Source organism: Chamaea fasciata, unplaced genomic scaffold (assembly GCF_029207755.1).
Source record: "Chamaea fasciata isolate MVZ Bird 193981 ecotype frontalis unplaced genomic scaffold, bChaFas1.0.hap1 SCAF_23, whole genome shotgun sequence".
Taxonomy (NCBI): Eukaryota; Metazoa; Chordata; class Aves; order Passeriformes; family Sylviidae; genus Chamaea; species Chamaea fasciata.
The window spans coordinates 2,163,487-2,184,268 of NW_027094108.1; the positions used below are offsets into that span (position 1 = coordinate 2,163,487).

Sequence of the window (20,782 nt, forward strand, 5' to 3'; positions counted from 1 at the left end):
GAAAACAAGACTTGGAAGTTCTGTAACAAACTCAGCTGCAGCAAACAGTGCACAAACTGATCCAAAGAGAACTGTCAGGGCTCAGCACAGTGCTAAGCCAGGTCGGGGGCAGTCAAAGCCAAGCTATTGTGAAAGAGCAGCTGATTATTTGCTCCTAACATACACTGGCTCTGTCTGGATCAATAGGATGACTGAACCCTGGTGATTTCCTTGAACAGGTGTAACCTGTCCTCCACCAGCAGAGATTCTGCAGGGCTGGAAATCACAGCGTGGCCAAGCTGGTCCTGCCAGCTCCTCTGCTAAACCTTGAGATCAATTTGCCCTGGGAATGGCACATTGGAAGCCAGGAATCCTCGGCCTGTCTGCTGAATTCTGGCCCTATCCTAGCAGAGCAATAGCCACGGATCATCCCCTGCTTTAGAATTTTATGCCTAAGTGCAAAATTGCCGAGCAATTTACAAATATTTCAGCTTGTCATTCTCCTTCCCCTGGACTGGTTTCCAAGCTGTCAGGCCAGATGGTCTCCTCTAAATCAACAGCTACAGCAAGTGGGGCTGGGAGCCTGCAATGATTTCTGACTGTTGACAATCTAAGAGAATTATATACTACTTCATTAAATCAGTGCAGATTATAACCTGCCAAAGAAATTACTTTTCAAAATGATTTATATTGAACACGATTCTGATAAGACACTTTCACCCTTTATGCTGCTTATTTATGCTGCCTGATTACCAGGGTCTTCATGACCACAAAAAGCCCCAAACCAACTAAAACACAGAACAAAACCAGTATTAGCATTGTTTTACAATTCAGAGCTTGCTGGGACATTCCAGTTCCAGAGGTGTTTGACTCACTTGGGAACTTTTTCTTCCCCTTGTGCTACAGCCTACAAGTCTCAGCCAGAGGGATACAGGCAGGCTCCAGGAGGAATCCTGCTCCTGAAACACCAAGGGAAGTGGCTGGAGCTCCTGGAGGGACAAACTGCTCAGGCCACAACAGGAATCAATGAAATCAATCCACTTTTGCAGGATAAAAAGTCGCCAAATGGTAATCCTGCACATGAAATACACTGAATTTCAGCCCACCTGACTGTATAACGGGCAATTTTTCCTAATTACAGAAACTGGGTGATAAATCAAAGCCTTGACTTGCCAAGGTGCTAAGGACAGGCTACTACACACGAAGTGCTCTTAATTTAGTGAAACTTGGCAAAGGATCAGCAGGATTTTTCCCTCAGTTAAGAAGTTTTGCCCTAAGCAATTTGACGGTTTCTATCTTTGGGATCCCCTTGAACTCTTAAGTTTTATTAGGAGAGTTATTCTGTTTCTATACTTAAAAGTTTTATCCCTGGGTTATCTAGACCAAGTAAAATCACTTACATAACAACTTGTGCTTGTCATATCTGTAAGCTGAATTTCTGAGATAACAGCTTTACTCATTTCTTTCCAACTGTGAAGAATCTCTGCAGTCTGTAATTCTGGTAAGAGGTTTAGAATGGATGCCTTCCACAGAACCAATCTCTCCCCCACCCTCCCACAAACCCACCCCAATCCTATTGAAATAGACTCTAAGAAATGCAAATTGTTAAAATAAGAATTCCATAGTGACTGCATTAGGTGGAGGGAAGACACCCAGCACCTGAAGACAATTAAATGTTCCCATAACTCCTTTTAATAGCAGGAAATCTCCAGAAGCCAAGGAGCTGGAATATTCCCTTCATATCACAGCGCAAACAGAACCAGTCCTCAGACATGACTGACTTGGACTCTGAAACACGCAGATATTTTCCCCCTGTCAATCACTGTCTGGTCACTCCCTGTGTAATCAGAGGGATCTGTCCTTCCTTAATGCCTCCACGGGTCAGAAAAAGCTGCACCTTTCCCGTTTGAGAGTGAATGCAAAAGGATTGACATGATTTATCCAGCGTCTAATCCCAGGTCTGGAAGGACTCTCATGACACTGGCTGCCAGATCCTAAGTCCCCCCCAGGAGTTTAATTGAATGCAAAATAGCTGAGAAACAACAAAATATTCTTACATAAAACTTCCTGGCTGAATCAACCCAATGTGCACCTAATTTTAGACATATTTATCACCCTAAATGTTTAGTGTGCAAATTCTACATGGGGAAACTGTGGGTTTGCTCTTCCCTAGGGACTTCACAGCTCTCCCAAAGAACAGGAACAACACTGGGAATCTGGCAGGGGTGGGGAGGCGTGTGGATACCTCATAGCTCAGGCTGGTGTTGGGGGTCTGGGTTAGCAGGATGCCCAAGTTTTCCAGAGCTCAGAGGGCTTTCAGCACGTGCCCCTGCAGTGCCAAGGCCAGGGGCACCCCAGGGCAGCTCAGCTGCAGTGTCAAAGCATCCCAGGGCAGCTCAGCTGCAATGCCAAGGCCAGGGGCACCCCAGGGCAGCTCAGCTGCAGTGTCAAAGCATCCCAGGGCAGCTCAGCTGCAATGCCAAGGCCAGGGGCACCCCAGGGCAGCTCAGCTGCAATGCCAAGGCCAGGGGCACCCCAGGGCAGCTCACCTGCAATGCCAAGGCCAGGGGCACCCCAGGGCAGCTCAGCTGCAGTGCCAAGGCCAGGGGCACCCCAGGGCAGCTCAGCTGCAGTGTCAAAGCATCCCAGGGCAGCTCAGCTGCAATGCCAATGCCAGGGCACCCCAGGGCAGCTCAGCTGCAGTGTCAAAGCACCCCAGGGCAGCTCACCTGCAATGCCAAGGCCAGGGGCACCCCAGGGCAGCTCAGCTGCAGTGTCAAAGCATCCCAGAGCAGCTCACCTGCAATGCCAATGCCAGGGCACCCCAGGGCAGCTCAGCTGCAGTGTCAAAGCATCCCAGGGCAGCTCAGCTGCAATGCCAAGGCCAGGGCACCCCACAGCAGTTCACCTGCAATGCCAGGGCACCCCAGGGCAGCTCAGCTGCAATGCCAAGGCCAGGGCACCCCACAGCAGTTCACCTGCAATGCCAGGGCACCCCAGGGCAGCTCAGCTGCAATACCAAGGCCAGGGGCAGCCCCACAGCAGTTCACCTGCAATGCCAGGGCACCCCAGGGCAGCTCACCTGCTGCACACCTCGATGCTGTCCTGGTACAGCCGCTCGTACAGGCAGATCCTGAGGTCCACGCTGGGCTGGGGCACCCAGATGGGCACATCCACAGAAACTCCAATGGCACTAAAGCTCAGCTGGCAGGGCAGCAACAGCACGGGGTTAGTTCTGTTAGTCTCAGGTTCTTACTGACTTACAGCAAGAATTTCTGCTATAAATTCAGCTGAGTGAAATATTTCACTATTCATAGTGCAAGAGGTTCTTTAATGAGGCAGACCTAGGAAAATCATTTGCAAAGGAAACCCAAGAAGTTAGAGTGCCCCAGCATAAAAACCCACAATTATACCTTGGGTTGGATTCCTTGACAGGGAACATGAAAGAAAAGCATCTGCCCATGATATTGAAAAGAATATTTAAAGTGCCTTTAGCTGAAGTGAATGGGCCACAGTCCAGGTTCCCCTGGGGCTGCAGCTCATTCAGGCAGCACAGAAAAGCAGGGAAGACAGCACAAGGCTCTGCTCCCTGCAGTGACCCAGCCCTGGCACCGGGGCCCACAGAGCTCAGCCCTGCAAAGCTGATCCTGGAGGAGAAAGTGGGAACCTCAGCAGGTGTCTGCAGCTCCTTCTGCAGCCCCAGGGACAGCCAAGACTGCCTGCTGAGCTTCTGGGAAGTTTGTCTTTATTTTTTGGCAAGCTTCTGTGAACTGTTCCAAGCAGAATTCGGCTTCCAATAAAATTTAGAATCACAATATGCTGAAGTGGTAACTAAAGTTGTCATCTCTTCCAGCTTTCACACATCAGCTTCACTACTGCCTGCTAAATAATTCCAATTCTGATAGATCAGAAAGAAAATAAACTAGGTGGGTTGGGAATAAGGGAGAATACTTCCATATTTGTTTCCAGGAAATTAGATGTTTTCCAATATGATGTCTGATAAAATGGGAATATCAGGATTATTTGCATAGAAATTAAGAGGATGAGCAGGTTTAACAAACATGCTGCATCAGAAATAAGAGCTATGACTTACAAAGCTACCTCCCATCAAACTACCTAATACACAATTCTTGAGAAAAGCACAAATGAGAAGATTTTAAACTATTTTACGCAAGTTTTGAAGCGGGTCACTCACTGGTTTGCAGTCTGGGCTGTCAAACACGATCACAAACTCTGCCCTCACGTCCCCAGGGACAGCTGGGACAAACAGGATTGGGATTTTCACTGAGCTGAAGGGTCCAATCTCACCCTCAGTCACCTGAACAACAACAGTGAAACTCCAGAAATTGCATTGAAACAAAGAGGCTGTACATACTCACTATACACTCCTGGTTTGTAATTAAATTGAACTCACTATGCATAGGAAAAATCAGAATCAGAACATTAATATGGCTCAAGTTTGACATTTCCCTGACATTCTTCCTGCCCCTCCTCGTGTGTTGTCACCAGACTTTGTTTAACCACAGAACCACACAGCAGAAAAAAAAAAAAGTTAAATTGTGGGAAATGTGAATGTAAACAGAATTTTTAAGCTTTGTACGTCCCTATAGATAAGAGAAAGGGGAAAAGTGTGCTGTGATTTCATTTTAAGAATTAACTGGCATACAGTGATGTCCAGTGGGCTTGGAATGACCATGTGCTTGAGCATTTCTCACCACAGCAATTTATTTGATGTAGTCTTAGCCTAGGGAAATCTTGTCTGTATCTCAGAGCATTCATTACCTTTCCAAGCATAATTTCAATTGGTATCTCCTCAGGAGAAAGTTCTAATAAATTATCTGCGTTGTCTGTGTCCAGATCTGATCTGGTATTTAATTCTCCTTGACCAAGTTGTTCTGGGGAAAGAAACAAACACAAAACAAAACAAAATGCTGGATGAGTCCATAAAAAAAAAATCCAACAAAACACAAGTATGTTAATTTGAGTCAATATTGCAAATCCAGGCATGTAGAGCAGTGATGGGAAAATTGGAATGTCTGCAAGGAAATATTTGTTTGGCCATCCAGCTTTGGTCTAGTTTGGAATTCTATCTGAGGCACCTGAGCCTTCCACTGCTGAGTAACAATATGAATGGTTCAAAAATACAGACTCAGCTGGAAGTGGGGATGGCCTTCAGGAGAAATTTCAGTGGGATAAAGGAATGCAGCCAGAAGGACCTGCAAAAACCACCCACAACCTTTCCATGGAACTTTCAGCTTCCTGAAATTGGAATGATCAATATTGGGAAGAAATGTTAAAGAACATAGATAAGAAACAAATTAAGAAAGTCTTTCTTCTACAAGACTGGATTTTATTAAGTACATAGTAAACATTAGGAATGAGATGGAAAATGTCTGAGGAGGTTCATCTTTCTGCTTCCTTGTTCCTAGAATTACAGACTATAAAAATAAACCTGTCATGTGGATTGCTATTCTGAGAAGTGGGGATTCAGTTGCTGAGACAAGGATGATGTTAACAATTTTGCAATTTCTGAAGCTGGTTGGGTTCTGTGTTCTTCTGAGACTGAATTGTTGATCACTAATGAGCAGTGAGGTTCTCTGCTGCTTTTGATATAATGGTGTCAAGACATTATTTTTAGTCATTTTCTGTGAGGCAGCATACAAAGAAATATAACATTACTCTTGGAGTGATGAGCTACTTAATTTAGTGAGTAACTCTGCAAACTGAATTGCTCAGTTCTTTACAGGAGGCTACAGCTGAGTAAAGCTTAGCCCTGGGAAGTGCAGGGCTGTGTTCCAAAGCATCACCTCACCCATGGCACTGCTGCTCTGGGGCTCCTGGGCTGCACAGGGGGTCACCCCCTCCCTGGGCTCAGCACAAATCTGCTCCTTGTTTGGATCCCCAGCTGCCACAGGACTGGTGCTGCCTTCCTCTTCAGCATCACAGGCACTGGAATGTTGAGTGACCTATTAGGAAACAGAGAGAGGAAACTCCCGTGGCTGTTTCTCTGCCTTGCACCATCTCCAGTTCTATCCAGCAGAAGTTTTATGCAAATCAGACTTGTGTTTTCTTGCAACAGTCCCACATTATAAATGGAGAAATGTGTTGCACTTTCCAAGAGCTGCACATTCTACAGGGCCTTCATCAAAGAGCAGATTGAATTTTTGCTGGCTGCCCCAAGCAGGTAAATAATGGAACAGGAGCAACGCAGTGTAGTGCCAGTCACTATATAATTAACAGAACCAACATTTTTCTAGTGGAAACCCAGGCAGCTCTATGTCAAAACTAAGTCTGGTGAAACCAGCTCTCTCTTCATCACACCCCTCACTTGATTGCTAGTTTTGCAGCAGTTCCCATGTTTCTGCCTTCCGTGAGTTGAGATTTTTAATGACGCTGTCAGAATCTCCTCTTTTAACTGAAGTATTTTCTCCTAATTGTCATGAATGTGGAGAAAATAGGAATCATGGCATAAATTACTAAAATACTTTAAAAATCAGCACTGTTGGTTTCCCCACTCCTCACAAAAGAATAGCTTTTATCTTCCAATAGTTGGGTCTAACAGATTATATTTATACCGACCCAAATGTGCTGAAGGTTGGACCAGATGATCTCCCCAAGTCCTTTCTGACCTGAGCTGCTTTGTGACTCTGCCACAACTCCACCACACTTCCCAAAGCAGAACATTTCTATTCCCTTAGGGAAGTTTGGAACTCACCACTGTTGCAGGAGCAGCTTTTACTGTTGCTCTGAGGGTACTTGTGGCACCTGCTGACGTCTGAACTTTGAATGTGGCTCCCAAAGCCCCGCTGTTTGTCAGGCTGATGGTCCGTGAAATTGTCTCTCCCACCACAAGGCTGCCAAAGTCAATGAGCTCTTTATCCAGAGCCAGCTGTGAGAAGATAAACCATTAATTACCACTGCCCTACATACCACTAATGTCAATTAAATGAGCATCCGCTTTTTATAATAATAATTATATTATCCACATGCTTCAAAGAAGTCCCTTACAATGCAGGTCTTGACTGTACATTTCAGTGGAACAGAAAAAGGACCTGTCTGGGCCATAAACATGACTGCTCCTTCCAGCCCTTCATTTATCTGGAAAACAAAACAGAAAAAAATCCCTAAGTGATTTCAGAAGATTTAGTCTATGTAGTCTGATGAAAAATATTTTCACTCATTATTTGAGTACCATATTAAAATGTATCTTTACTGATTCTATTTACACTTTAAAACAGTCTTTGTGACAGCCTGGTTAACTTTAGCTGGGCAAGATTATAAATATTTGGAAACTTGCTCTCATTTGGAGGCATTTTTCCACACGAGCCCTCAGAATTTCCCTTATGACAATTTATCAGCTCTTGAACTTGCACACGGTACAATGTGTCCATGTACAGCAGCAGCTCTTGTAAAAATGTAGGTTTTTTTCCTTGTTAACAGTTAAGAAATTCAATTAATGATGGTTTTAATCAGACTGGTGGCCTACACTAGGATTCTTCTCGCTGTGCACTTACCATTGGCTTAAATGTTACCAGGAATTCACAGGACATCCCAGAAGACATTTTGCCAGGTGGGTCAAAACTATGGAGATAATTAACATAAAACTCCAAATTAAAGTTGTGGATGGAACACCCAGCTCCTGCTCTGGTACACAATGGCAGATTTTCCCCCCCCCCTCACTTGGACTAATTATCAGAAAAATCAGAATGAGTGACAGATTAATGAAAGGTTACAGAACCCTGCTGCAATTGGGAAACAACAAAGGCAGATTCTTTATTAAGGTTTTATTCAGAAAGACTAGAAGTGCTTTTAAAAGGCAAGACAGGGACTGTAGCCAAGGAGGTGAAGCTGAGGCTCAAAATCAGCAAGAACAGGTGGAACTGCCCTGTCAGACAATTAGGAAAAAACTTCTCCCATCATCCATTTTAATGTTGCTCTGTAACATCTCCCCTGTCCAAACACAAAATGAAGAGGAAAAACCCAAGGAGGGAGCTGCAAATGATTAGAGAATGTGCTGCTTGTTGCCAGCTGTATCAAAATTATCTTGAATAGAATCTGCCACTCATTTCATGGTCTGTGTGAGGCAGGGAAAATGCCCATCAGAAGACATCTCACAGCTGCACTGTAAATGAAATTACTGAGGCACTTCTGGAGCCCTGCTCTGCCTGGCAGAGGAGCCAGAGGAGATAAGGAAATGTCAGCCATGGGAGCCCCTAAGCCAAGTGAGACACGGACCACACTCACCCTTCACAGTTCTATCAAAACAAAATTAAACTCAAGCCAAAGCAAAATGAAACATTTTCAGAAAGGGAAACACTTCAGAATTCAGGAGCTTAAAATGTGGACAGGGAATAAGCACTTGCATCCTGACCTTCTGAACACATCCCTGGCAGTTTCTCCTGAGAATAACTTTAAGGAATGGTTCTTTATTTCAAATGTTACCTTGAAAAAATAGTTGTGGTTTAGAGCACAAACTGCCAAACACACAAACCCCCACAGAACCCCTCTGCTGAGCAGAGGCTCCGTTGCATGGGGTGTAATAATGCTCATTTTAAGCACTAGACTGAAGCTTTTTATCAGCAAATACAGTGCCTGTCACTGATAACAGCTCTCAAGTGTTATGTCTGTAAATACCTGTGCACTGATTTCGAGGACAGTGACACCATGACAGTGTGGATGTGCTGGGTATTTTCAAAATACTTGGCAAAACTATTTTGTAACAACCAGTTTATGTCTGGTTCTACCTGAGATAAGCTTTATACAGTGTAGGATCAGTGTCCACAGGTCTGTGCTCTGCTGGTCAAATTTTTAATAACATGACAATGGAGAATAAAATCTTAGATTATTCTTCCTAGCTATCCAGCTGGCAAATGTTTGGGTAGCCAATTTAATTTTTAAAAGTTAATTAATTAATCAGACGTTGAAAAATCATTCACAACTCTTGATGTTTCATTTGTATTTAGAGAATACTTTAAAAAGCAATTACAGCAAGGAAAGACTTAGGCCTTTCAAAAAGCATTGTTTAATTTTTGGTCACAAACCAGAGGTGCTAATTTGCCATATGCAATTGTCCAACACACTAAATGAGAAAAAAAAAATTAATCTTTGAGAGCAGGAAACCCTCATTTTGTGGGATTAGTAGCTTCAGGCTTTGTCACAGAAATTAAACACGTGTAAGTGGGTCATAATTAAATCCACACACGTGATTTTGAACCAACCACGAGCTACACATGCAGTCAAGCACCAGAGCAGGTCTAGGAGCTGAAGGGCTCTGCTGTGCCCTGCTCAATTATCCACCTCCATCAGGCTGGGAAGGAAGAGCCCCACACCTTTCCCAAGGCACCCAGAGCAGCTGGATCCGGGCTTTACAGCTCCCCAGGGATGTTGTTCAGTCAAGAACTCTCTGTTCACGTTCCTGGGGATTCTCGTGGGGACAAAGTGGGCAAGGAATTGCTTCACTTGGGACCGTCCTGTCCTTATCAGACGACCCAGACATTCCATGTGTGGTTTATCCCCACAAGGATGGTGGGCAGTGAGCTGGGAAAGGGGCTCTGGAGTCTGAAATCACTTACAGTGGTGAAACAACTTGTTTATTCACTGGGGTGTCATTGAACTGTCCCACAGGTGGCTTCTCCAGGTCAGCAGAAGGGTTGAAACCTGAACTTTCTCTGTAAGCCAAAGGAATTCAGCTCCATGTCTCCTGTTTGTCCATAAGCTTCACATACACAGGAACTTTAGCATTTTTTCACTTTTAAGCTAGACCACAATAATTTTTTTGTTTGTTTCACAGAATTCCAGGTAAATAAATTCTCTTCATGACTTCAGCTTTTAGAGAAATACTACTTTTCACAACTTGCCTTTTATATATTTAAAGGCTCAGTCCAGCTCCAGAGAGAGCTGGTGTCTGAATTCTTAAAAAGAAACATTTTGTGGATACCTCCTTTTGTTTCTTTATAAACAGTGAGATAAAATTATCAATATAGTTAAACTGATTAATTTGCAATCTCCCAACTAGGCACAGTGCTTCATTACATAACCTGGCAGCAGGATTACAGGAATAGATTGATGGGAAAGACCACAGGATTGCAATTTAAGTGTCTTTGCTCTGAGATTGATTTCCTTTATTTCATCAGGTTTTTTTCCCTTCCTTTTCTGTCCAATTAAAATGTGTTTATCTCAAGCCACAAGTTTGACTTTTTTTTCCGCCCAGTTCTCTCCCCCCATCCCACTGAGGAGGGAGTGAGGAGCTGCTCTGTGGAGTTTCTCTGCCTGCAAGGTTGACCCACGACAAGCAGAAATTTCAGTTGCTGAAGAATTGGGTTCCAGCTCTTGTTGCGGTAGAAAGGTAAAACAAGTCTGCAATTAATTTACTTACTGAACACTGATGAAGTCCTTGAGCCACTCACTGATTCCCACCAGCCTGCAGTAATTGACACCGTAGGATGCATTTGTCAAAACTATCTTCTTTTTGTAGGTTTGACCAACGTCAAAATCCTTGGAATGCCAAACATACCAGGTGAATGTCACAGACATAATGTTATGTTCATGATCTAAGTGAGCTATTAACAGTTTTGTTAACTAAATGAAATTTACCTGCATGGGTGTCACCACTTCTTTAAGGACATTATTTTACAGTAATCATGTATTTACAAACAGTATACAAGTACCAGTCATGCTGCCCTTCAAAAAACACACAACACAGGAGGTTTCCTCATCTGCTCATCTTTCTGATAGTATTTAAACTCCCCTAAGAAAATGAAGTATTTTATAATTTAGATAGTATAACTAACTAGTTTATTTAATCACTTAACTAAGCGATTCTTAGAGAAAAAGGCAAGAGCTGTTTCAAATTTCTCTACAGACTTATTAAAGGCTGCAACAGAATTTTGATCAAGACATTGGGATATACCTCCAACAGATATCTCTCTACAGTTCCATGCAGAATGGCCACTGACCTTGAAATGAATGCAGCTGGGTTTGCTGTGGAAAGCACAGCCCTCATGTTCCTGAGCAGGCACAGTTTGCTTGTGAAGAATTCCAGCTTGGAGTGCCTCCATTTTTTTCTCAGCCATTTGGTTCCTCATTGCCCTTATAGCCAACCGTGTTGGATCTTCTGCTTTGGGCACCTAAAAAGGAACATGAAAAGCACCAGATCTGTGTGTGACCACAGAATCTGCAGCTCCAGTAGAAAAATCTGCCAAAGGAATCTTCCAGCACCTGGCCAGTCTGACTATCTCCAGTCAAACTCAGCATCCCAGCCTCAACAAGAAGAGTTTAATGGATTCTGGAAGAGTTTAATGGATTAAGCTGTCTGTTCTGCAGTTTATCATCACCCAACACTACATCATGTTTTTCATGGCAGAATTAGCTTTTCTGCACTTCAAGGGGGTTTTTTCCCCCCCTCAACTTATTAAATATTGAGAAACAAAAATCAGCTGACTTCACTGGAATGTTTCAGTTGTGGTCCAGTGCTTCAATGCAAATCTAGGAATATGTACTGCCATGATTTCTTTTTGATTGATTCTGAAGTTTTTTAAACACAAACAATTTAACATAATGTGATTCATGTCTTCACAGATTACTGCACTTAACCTGAAGTACTGTTTTCTCTTTGAGGGAACAAACTCCTTCAGAACAGTGTCAAACAGCAGTGACAGATGTTCTCACATCTGAATTTCTCCATCCATGTAATAACATAATGTCTGCATTTTAACTGCAAAATACACAATTATTGGTTTCAAGCAAGGTTCCTTTCTGTTTCTAACAAGAGATACCACAAGATTTACCTTGTGCAAGTCGTATTCCTGGTTCCAAAGTCCTGGGAACTCTGGTACCAGGAGGGTCTTGTCCCTCTCTGTGTCCTCATCACCACTTTCCCAGGGCACCTCCTGGGGTCTGTTCTCAGAAGTCTCTCCCCGGGGAGCAGTTCCCTCCCCAGCCAAGGAACGAACTGATGGAGAACGCCACGACTTTGGTGAAAGAACACAAGTCTTGAAGATACAGCTAAAAATCACTAAGGAACAGTTACTTCAACAGTTATCAGAGATAACTGATCTTTTAACACACAAATGACAGGTCTTTGGCTTTTTGGCCTCCTGGCCTTTGGCTCAGAGGCCAAAGATTCTGACTTAGGCCAATCCCCTCTTAAAACACTGAATACAGACAAAATCTTATGTCAAAAGTCACTGTATTTCCTTCAAGAAAAAGGAAACTAACAGATATTAAGAGATCTGATGGGAAAATTACTCTCCACCTGTCCTCTACTGTCTCATGTTTGGTTGTAGCCTGTGCTATTTTAAATAGAATTCAATGACCTCATGTTTAACAAAACAAAACAATCTGAAGAGAGTTAATTTCTAGGCCTTTGTTTACCTGTGATGTTTCTCCATCTGCATGTTTACAAGTCTCCTCACTTTGCCAGGCTTCCCTACTCTGTAGTAAAGGATCCACAAGTTTACCACGAAGCTTAATTGCCTTAGTAGGAGACTGACTTTTTCTCTGCTTGTGAATAGAAGCTCTTTCTTGCAAAATTCGAGACACAATCTCCATTTTTCTCGACTTCTGGAGTTCTCTAAAAGCTCTGTAATCCAAAGTTGTAAGAAATATTAACCCAACCATGGTTGTTTACCAATGATATTAACTACATCCCAGTTCCATTGGAGCCTTTTAGCTAAACAGCAAGTCTTTAAGTTGGGTTCAGTGGTAATTTGTGCCAAGACACCAAGTGATTCAGAGGCTGTTTATACATTTTTGCAGACTAAATATACTCAGTTACAGTGTTTTAGAAGGCTGATACAGACTTTCACAGCGTTCAGGGGAAGAAGAAGGACAGTTACTTTAGGTTTCCAGTTTAGGGTCACTGAACTCCCTTCCTGGAGGAGTCGATCACGGAACACCCACAGAGCTCTGGTGCTCTGAGCGCCCCTAAGGCAGGAGTTCAGGGCACCAAGAACAGTCTGTGCAAGTGTCACACAGAGTGGGAGAGGGAGTTCATCCCCTCCAGGCACCATCAGAGATGTTCTGCCTTCAGGATCTGACTGAGCTCCAGGGGGCAGGCAGAGTTTGATATGGATATGATACTCACTCTTTCTTTTTTTCATTTTCTTGCTGTCGTTTATGGAGAAAAATTTCCCTGAAAACATTGCCTCCTGCTGCTAGGATGGCCTCCCTCATTTTCATCTCCTCCACCTTTGCCTCCAAGGCCTTTGCCTTGTTCAAAACCTGGAGAGTTTGGAGCCTTTCCTATGAAAGTCACACAAACCAGTTACATATTTGATTCACATACCAAAGACTATAAAACAGAGAATCTAATGCTGGTCCCCTATTCCAAGTATACATTTATGGTGGATGTTTCTGAAGCAGAAGGTATTGTCTGCAATACTCTCTGCAGTCATGGGGTGCTGAAATGCAGAAAGCTCTTTCTAGGTCCAGGCTACTTCTCTACCCATCCAGCCTGCCCCTAGAATGCTGCTCAGGGAAAGAATGTGGAAAGATAACAGTTCAAAACAAATCAGGATTAAATTAAGATCATTCCCTCAGATTCTACAGGATATAAATAGAAAAGCAAAGCAGCATAGCTCAGAAATTCCTAATTTATACTATTTAAATTCTCAAATAACTGTTTTTCTTCCATATGTTTTCTCCATGTGGAATATTTCTGCATTGGGATCCAAATAACTGGAAATCCTTCTGGCTGAACTTCCAGAGAACTGTTTTTAGTATGCATTATTTCCCAGAGAGTTCCCCTCCCAGAACGACTTAGACTGTTGACAGAATAAACTGCATCAGCAGAAGTGTCAAAACCTGCCCACACAGATCTCCTGCCATCCCTCCAATGGTGCAACTCTCCCCAGTTTTGAGGGGTTTGGTCAGTGATCTGATCAAAAATCCCCACACAGCTCTGCAAGGAGAACTGAAGTGACTTGCATTCGAACCCAGCAGTCTCCCAAGTCAGTGACTTCATCCCCATCCCAGCCCAGCAGCAGTACCCTGTTGGAAGTGATGCTGGTTTTCAGGGAAAGCACAGCTTGTATCCTTCTCTCCATATGCTCCCGAGCTTTCACTTCTTCCTTTGCATTTTTTTCATGAATTCTGTAAGCAAAGTAAAATCTTTCAGGCTCTCATCCTGGAAAGCTCTTGGTATGAGCATGTCTGAGCTGACAAGGAGTAATTGCCAATGTCCCCAGGCACTGGTGCTGCGAACCCCTGTTTGGTGGGCACTGGCTCTGGGCACAGGGGAACAGTTGGAGACTCCTCCAAACACGGCACTGCTCGAGCTCCAAGTGCCAACAGGTTTTCAAATATTTTGCTCAACAACTTTAATTTTTTTTTTTTTTAAATTTTGGATACGAAGAATGTGTTTCATGTTATGACATATGACTGGCTGCTAAAATAAAGAATTCAGGTGTTGCTCATATAAGCAATATATAAACCTTATGTAGCAAACTTTTACAAGCCAAGCACATGTACCCACACTAAAAATAAACCTTAAAAACTCTACAAGTTGGAAATATGTGGGCAGGAAACAAACCTGGGAATATTCCAGCTGATATAATGGGAAACCAGTAAAAGAATTAAGATTGATGTGTTTGATACATTTGTCAAGGAAAAAAAAATCTATTTCATTTTGTTTTTCTTAATTACAATCAGTTTGTACACACCATCTAATAAAAATAAATCATCACAGAAACAGTACAATTATTTCAATCATTTTACAATTAAGTCCTAATATTTATATATTAGGATATATTTGCATATATGTAAAATTAAGGAACAAATGTTCAGTTTCTTCAGCAGCAAAATAATTCAACACTAGAGTAATAACATAAACCTACAAAAGAACATTTAATTTAAAATCAACCGGAGCACGAGCACAAGGAAATGGCCCATCAACCCATTGATGCTTTTTTACCACATTTCTGAGGGGACATAGAACGGCATAAGGCAGGTTTTTAACTTGGATTTTAGTTATACTACTTCAGTTAATGGCACACATATATAAATATAAACTTAAATAAAATGCTTCAAATCATTATCAATGCCCCCAAGTGGTTAGAGCCCTCATGACAAAGACTCCAGGGAAACTGGAGGCCATGCTAGGACACTGAGTGGATCTTCTTCTTTCCACATCCTTTTGTGCTCTGGAAGATCTCAATGATTCACTGTACCTGGCAAGAGATTTCCAGGTGCAACAGAAGACACACCTTGCAGAAAAATCATTAATTTACAAAGACTGGAGGATAAAGCCTTGCCCAGCAGAGTATGTATCACAGGAAAGAAGTGAAGCCCCACCTTGCCATGCTTTGCCTCAGGAAGCAGACTGCTTTCTTGTGGTTCCTTTTGGCATCCTCAAGGAGTTTTTTATTTCTTTCTTCACATTCTCTCTGGGCTTTCTCCTCTCTTCTGCAAAACACAGACAAGCCAGCAGTTGCAGCAGGACTAAGAAAAATTTGATTCCAACACAATGAGGCCTCAGGGTGGGGTTGGGATGTTTATAAATATGTGCTGAAATTAGGACATTTGTCTGCTCCCCACATCCCCCATATTACAGACAAAGTGATAAACTTCAAAAAAGCCACAGACTGACACATTGTTGCTCGGCTTTTGGAGAGCACTTTTGTGCTTTTTGGTGTCTGCTTCTGCTCCAGGAAATCTCAATGGACTTCACCATAAGTCCAGAAGGTCCAACAGCACTGCAGACACATGCAGCCAGTCTGACCCAATAAACCTCATTTCCTGTGATAAAACCCCTGCATTCGTAGCTTTTTCATTAACAAGTTTATTCCCATAGATCCGAAATCTTTACCTGCATAACTGCAAGGCCGTGGCCAATTCTTATTTTAATTCCATTTCCTCATGAACTATTCCTGAAGCACACCCAGCTAAGACACACAGTAGCACCAGTATTTGAACTAGCTAATCTCAGCACCTGCAGCAGAGAACTGGCTGAAAATAAAACAAGAAAGGCAGCAGGCTCTGACTTTGAGGCTCTTACTTCTCTCGAGTCCGACGTGTTCCTTCTGCTTGCAGGGCTGTTATTTTTTCCTTCCAAATCCTCACTTCTCTCTCCTCCTGGTATTGCATCTGTAGCTCCTCCTCATCTTTTTGAAGTTCTTCACGGAGAATGTCGTATTTTGCCTGCTCAGTTTCTATCTGCCACAGCTCAACCCTTTAAGAAAAAGTGTGAATTGTTTTCACTGGAATACTGATACTCTTTCATTTTAAGGTGGTGTATTGAGTAGGGAAGGCTCTAAGGGGAAAATAAATATGCAATCATGTTTTCCTTTATTAATTTAAAACATATTTTGAACCAAACCCTTTTACCGACACAGGTGTTCTAGACTAAGGCTCATATCTAATAGCACATCCCTTTCCAAGACATCAAAAATATTGGTCAAAAAAAAGAAAAAAAAACAAAAACAAAAACAAAAACAAAAAACCCTCGAGTTTGTGTTTCTCCCATTTACCTAGAAGAAAATATGAAAACCAAGAAAAATTCTAAAAATAGCTTTTCCTTCAACAACAAATTACTTCGGGGACAGGCCCCATCTTTTATTCTTTTGTGCTTTGCTGAAGGAACCAGATATGATAGAGCTGAGTACATTAATCTGTTCTGTGTATTGCTAATCACACAATAAACAAGTCAAGCATTTTAAAGCTATTACACAACACTGCAGCAGAACACACTGTATTCTGGTTAACCACTTGGCTAATCACAGCTAGAAGCTCGTGCCTGTGTTCCTCCTTTGATGTACCTGTGGTACCAAAATACAAACACCCTCACCTGTTGCCTCCTACAAAAGACAGTTTTACTCTGTCTGATATAAAGAAGTAATTTATTATGTGTGAACAATCAATTACAAGCAGCAACATTAGCTTGGCATAAAAATACACAGTACTGCTACAATGTCTCCATCATGCTCATTTTCTATCCTTTCCTGTATGCCCTATAAAAACACTAAGAGGCATAAATTACAAGTATTTATGCTCATGCACAGACAGATTTACTTTAGTCCAGCTTATTTTACATTTCAAATGAGACCTGTTTAGGTCACAATTTATGCACCTCTCATAATAAAATCAAAACTTTATTTACATGTGTAAAACTAACTTGAGGACCAAGCCACAGCAGCCAACTTTTTAAGGAATGAACCATGCAGGCTAAAAGTTGCTCTAAAATGACATAGTTCAGTATTTACAAGCAATTTCTCTCTTGATTAACTTTCGAAACCACCCAACAGCACATGAAGAATGCAATAACAATTGAGTCCCTTCACACTTTCTTCATTCCCTCACTTACAAGTTCTGTTTTTGTGCCAGAGCAAGTGTCAGCTCCCTCTCCTTCTCCCTCTCCAGTTCAGAGCACAGTCGGCTGCTCATGGCCTGCAGGCGGGACACGGCTGCACTGCCAGCGTGAGAGAGAACCCATCAGAAAGAAACGTGAACGCAGCCCCCCTTGCAAGACCAGCAAGAATAAAGCACAGCTCTAAGCCCCAGGTTTATTCATCAGAATCCCAGCAATTTATGCAGCCTCTTGTTTAACCCTCCAAGTGTCCATTCCCGAGGCAGAGCTTTCTTTAAACACTTACACACTGGTTGAAAGGAACAGATGAGAATTTCAAAAGCACTGACCAGAAGCTTAATGCAACTGTTCACTTCTCAAACTGATAAAAGTAGTATTATTCATGAAGATAAGCGTAGGTGAACCTAGAGAACCTAAACCAATTTTGCTTTTAAAATGGTACTACAATATTCCATACACTTAGCCTACAACTGCAGCATTCCCACACAGTTATTTTCCTTCTCTCCCCAGGAAAACTAGCAGACAGTGTACTACAGGATCCACAGACAGTGGCCTGACTATACTCAACATAAACTCCCATCCTCTAAATGGAAATTGGATCTTCTACCTGCAGCTACTGCTCTAAATTCAGCATTTCTGTATTGGCATTGGTAGTGCTAATGGCAGCCAGGATTCGCATTATTGCTAAAACACAAAGACTTTGAACTTAATAAGCCAGAAATCCATCAAACCTTCTCACTCCACTAGTCACTTGCTAAATGTAAGGGATTGGGAGAATTGCTATTTTTTCCATATCTAGACCTCTCCATGTGACCCATCATAAGGATAAACACTACACTGCTTTTCTGTCTTTGCTGGGATTTGTTACTGTCTCTGAGATCCCACTTGCACCACCTCAGGAGGCTCATTTGCATCAACTCATCAGTTTTGTTTAAGCAGCTCTTCCATTCTGGCAGTTAACCTGCCTTCCTTTCTCTCATTCATTGCTGCTCTAACCTGGAGATTAACACAGGTTAGAAATGCAGCTGCGAAGTTTGTTCACAAGCCTCTGGCTCCTGGTACACAAGCCACCCACTGCTTTCTATTTAAACCAAATGTGAAGAGTACAGTAAATTGCCTCCCACTTGATAGCACAAGTGTTTCAGAGCAGCTCCTGCATGCAGAGCTACTCCTGAAAGGCATTCCTCCATCCCAGAACAACACAAGAAAGGAATGGCACATGTATGTGTGTATTTATAAAAATATACACAGGCACACATATATAAATCCTGACTGAGTAATCACCAGAAGCAAAGCCATGACCTCCAGGAGTGCCACAGCACCTTGATTCATCAGACTGAACAGAAGACTGAGACCCTGACAGACATAATTGACAGCAGTGGGTTAGGCTGATATAATACTTGTTGTTACATTTTAAAATATATGCCTCTTTCCTACCCATTCCCAAGTTTCCACCTCTTTTTGCTCTTATCTCATTAATTACACACAGATGAACATAGTGGATGCCTGTAATCCTTGGTACCCAGAAATACTCTCTACCTACACATTGCCAGCCTCCTCCTCTCTCTCTATTTCCATGTCTACATGATCCAGCTGCTTTGCCAGCATCTTGCTCCGCAGCCGACAGGCACTCAGCGTGTCACTGCAAGAAACAAACACATCACTTATGTTTTGTAGACTCTTTTCTTTTCCCAGTGAAACTCTTCTTTTTGGGGGCAAGATTCACAGCCAGGATTCCTGTCAGATATGTAGTTCTATAAATGCTAGTGTTTATAATGGATACAGTATCTCAGCATTTGCTGGTGATTTGTGCTGATGCATCATGTTTGTCTAAACACTAACCTGGTGTTTTCCACTGCCAGTTCCTTTCCCCTGACCATAACATCGATCACTTGGAGCTTTTTGTGTAAGACTGATAAGCGAATTCTGTCTGCAGACTTCAGAGGCTGAATGTTGCCAACGCTGCCCAAGGAGTGTTCTGAGCTTTGCCTTGAATTGGAACACACAACCAACAAAGAAACATAATGAGAAACTGTAGTTACACGAAGTTCGTCTGACATCCTTACATCCCTGCTTTCTGTTTTATTCTAACAGAACTGTTACAAATAAGACCATTATAAATAAGGAAAAGCATGAATACAAACAGCACAGGAAGTTTGCATGCATGGACTCAAGCCAGAATTTTCAGTAGTGGATATCTAATATTGAACATTTATACCCTCATTTAAAGCACGAATGATGTGCCTTGTTTTAAAATGCCTGTGGCTCCTCTTGATCCCACCTTGGCTTTGCAATTTATTGTTCCTGAACAACAGTCTACAATTTTAACAGGAACATTTTAAACTAGTTTAAGACATGTCATACGCAGCTGGTTACTCAGCACCACAGAGGAAATTCTGTTTGAACTGGAACAAGGTATTTACGTGCTAGAATCAGAGTGGTCTCCAACATCTTCAGAAGTGTCCTTGTTTTCCATCTTGCCACCACCACCCAGATCTTCTTCCAGCTCATATTCTAGCAGACATTGAAACAACAGCTTAATAGAGAGACTTTGAATTTTAAAATGCAAAGCTTTCTATATTTGCTGTCAAGTCACAGCATGGAGAATTGGAAATGACATTTTATAGCATTACTGCAGCATACATTAAAAAATTCATATGGCAAAACACACAGGACTATTATACACCTGCAATGAACAGGAGAATGTTCTCTTCCTTCATGTGGAAGTGTCACCAAGAATCCCACTTATGTGGGAAAATCCCAGACAAGAACAAGGAGGGGGACAAGGGAGGATAATGTATTGTCAGGTTCTGGCCAACGATCCAACATGTTTCTCTTACATTAAGTTTACATTAATGTCAGTTTTCTGTGAGTTACCAAAACAATTCATTTTCACCTTTCCAGTGTTCTTCAATGTCAGGGAGCTGACCAGCTGCATCTTCTTTTTCTTCCTCTTCTTGTCTTTCTTCTTCCTCCTCTAGAAACACTAAAGGAGATATTTGCTGTTCTCCCTCACTATAATTGATCTCATGATCTTCCATGCTGGCAGTTCTTCCAAATGACCAGGCTAACTAAAAAGAAGAACATGTTTTTCACACCAAATGTCCAACAACTTGCAATAGTGGCGACTATCTCTGGAGGTGAATTCACAGCATTCAGTACAGACTTAATGCATGTGAAATAACTGGATACAACCACATACCTCTGTGCTAGTTACACCTTTTGAGTATCAACTATAATACATTTCTTAATGAAAAGCAAGAACTCTACTTTTTTTCTTTTTTTTTTTTTGTAACAATCATCTCAGTAATAAAACAAACCTTCTGAATCTATTTTATCCACTTACACCATGACTTTACCCCAAATGCTTTGGGCACAACTCCAACAAACACTATTTGCTCTGGAGTCTTGTGCAGTTCTCCAATGCAAAGCAAACTGTTCCCAAATGCTGTCACAATTTATTAGAATTCAGTAAATTCTGCATGTCATCCAGAATGAGTT

General features: G+C 42.2%; 1 protein-coding gene across 1 annotated transcript in view; it reads right to left on the minus strand.

Moving 5' to 3' along the window:
* Positions 1–20,346, minus strand: part of CFAP74 (cilia and flagella associated protein 74) — a 37,836-nt gene extending 17,490 nt beyond the window's left edge. Inside the window, exons 1-20 of the mRNA XM_066203149.1 lie at positions 20,178–20,346; positions 19,705–19,795; positions 19,124–19,270; positions 18,825–18,923; positions 17,279–17,383; positions 15,974–16,147; positions 15,271–15,381; positions 13,968–14,070; positions 13,064–13,221; positions 12,352–12,559; positions 11,766–11,948; positions 10,935–11,105; positions 10,355–10,473; positions 7,494–7,560; positions 6,988–7,077; positions 6,695–6,868; positions 5,792–5,945; positions 4,762–4,874; positions 4,175–4,297; positions 3,062–3,183 (exon numbers count right to left, since the gene is read on the minus strand). Coding sequence (XP_066059246.1) covers positions 3,062–3,183; positions 4,175–4,297; positions 4,762–4,874; positions 5,792–5,945; positions 6,695–6,868; positions 6,988–7,077; positions 7,494–7,560; positions 10,355–10,473; positions 10,935–11,105; positions 11,766–11,948; positions 12,352–12,559; positions 13,064–13,221; positions 13,968–14,070; positions 15,271–15,381; positions 15,974–16,147; positions 17,279–17,383; positions 18,825–18,923; positions 19,124–19,270; positions 19,705–19,795; positions 20,178–20,322 — 2,657 coding nt within the window. The 5' untranslated portion in view covers positions 20,323–20,346. The remainder of the gene's footprint in view (positions 1–3,061; positions 3,184–4,174; positions 4,298–4,761; positions 4,875–5,791; positions 5,946–6,694; positions 6,869–6,987; positions 7,078–7,493; positions 7,561–10,354; positions 10,474–10,934; positions 11,106–11,765; positions 11,949–12,351; positions 12,560–13,063; positions 13,222–13,967; positions 14,071–15,270; positions 15,382–15,973; positions 16,148–17,278; positions 17,384–18,824; positions 18,924–19,123; positions 19,271–19,704; positions 19,796–20,177) is intronic.
* Positions 20,347–20,782: the final 436 nt, after the last annotated feature.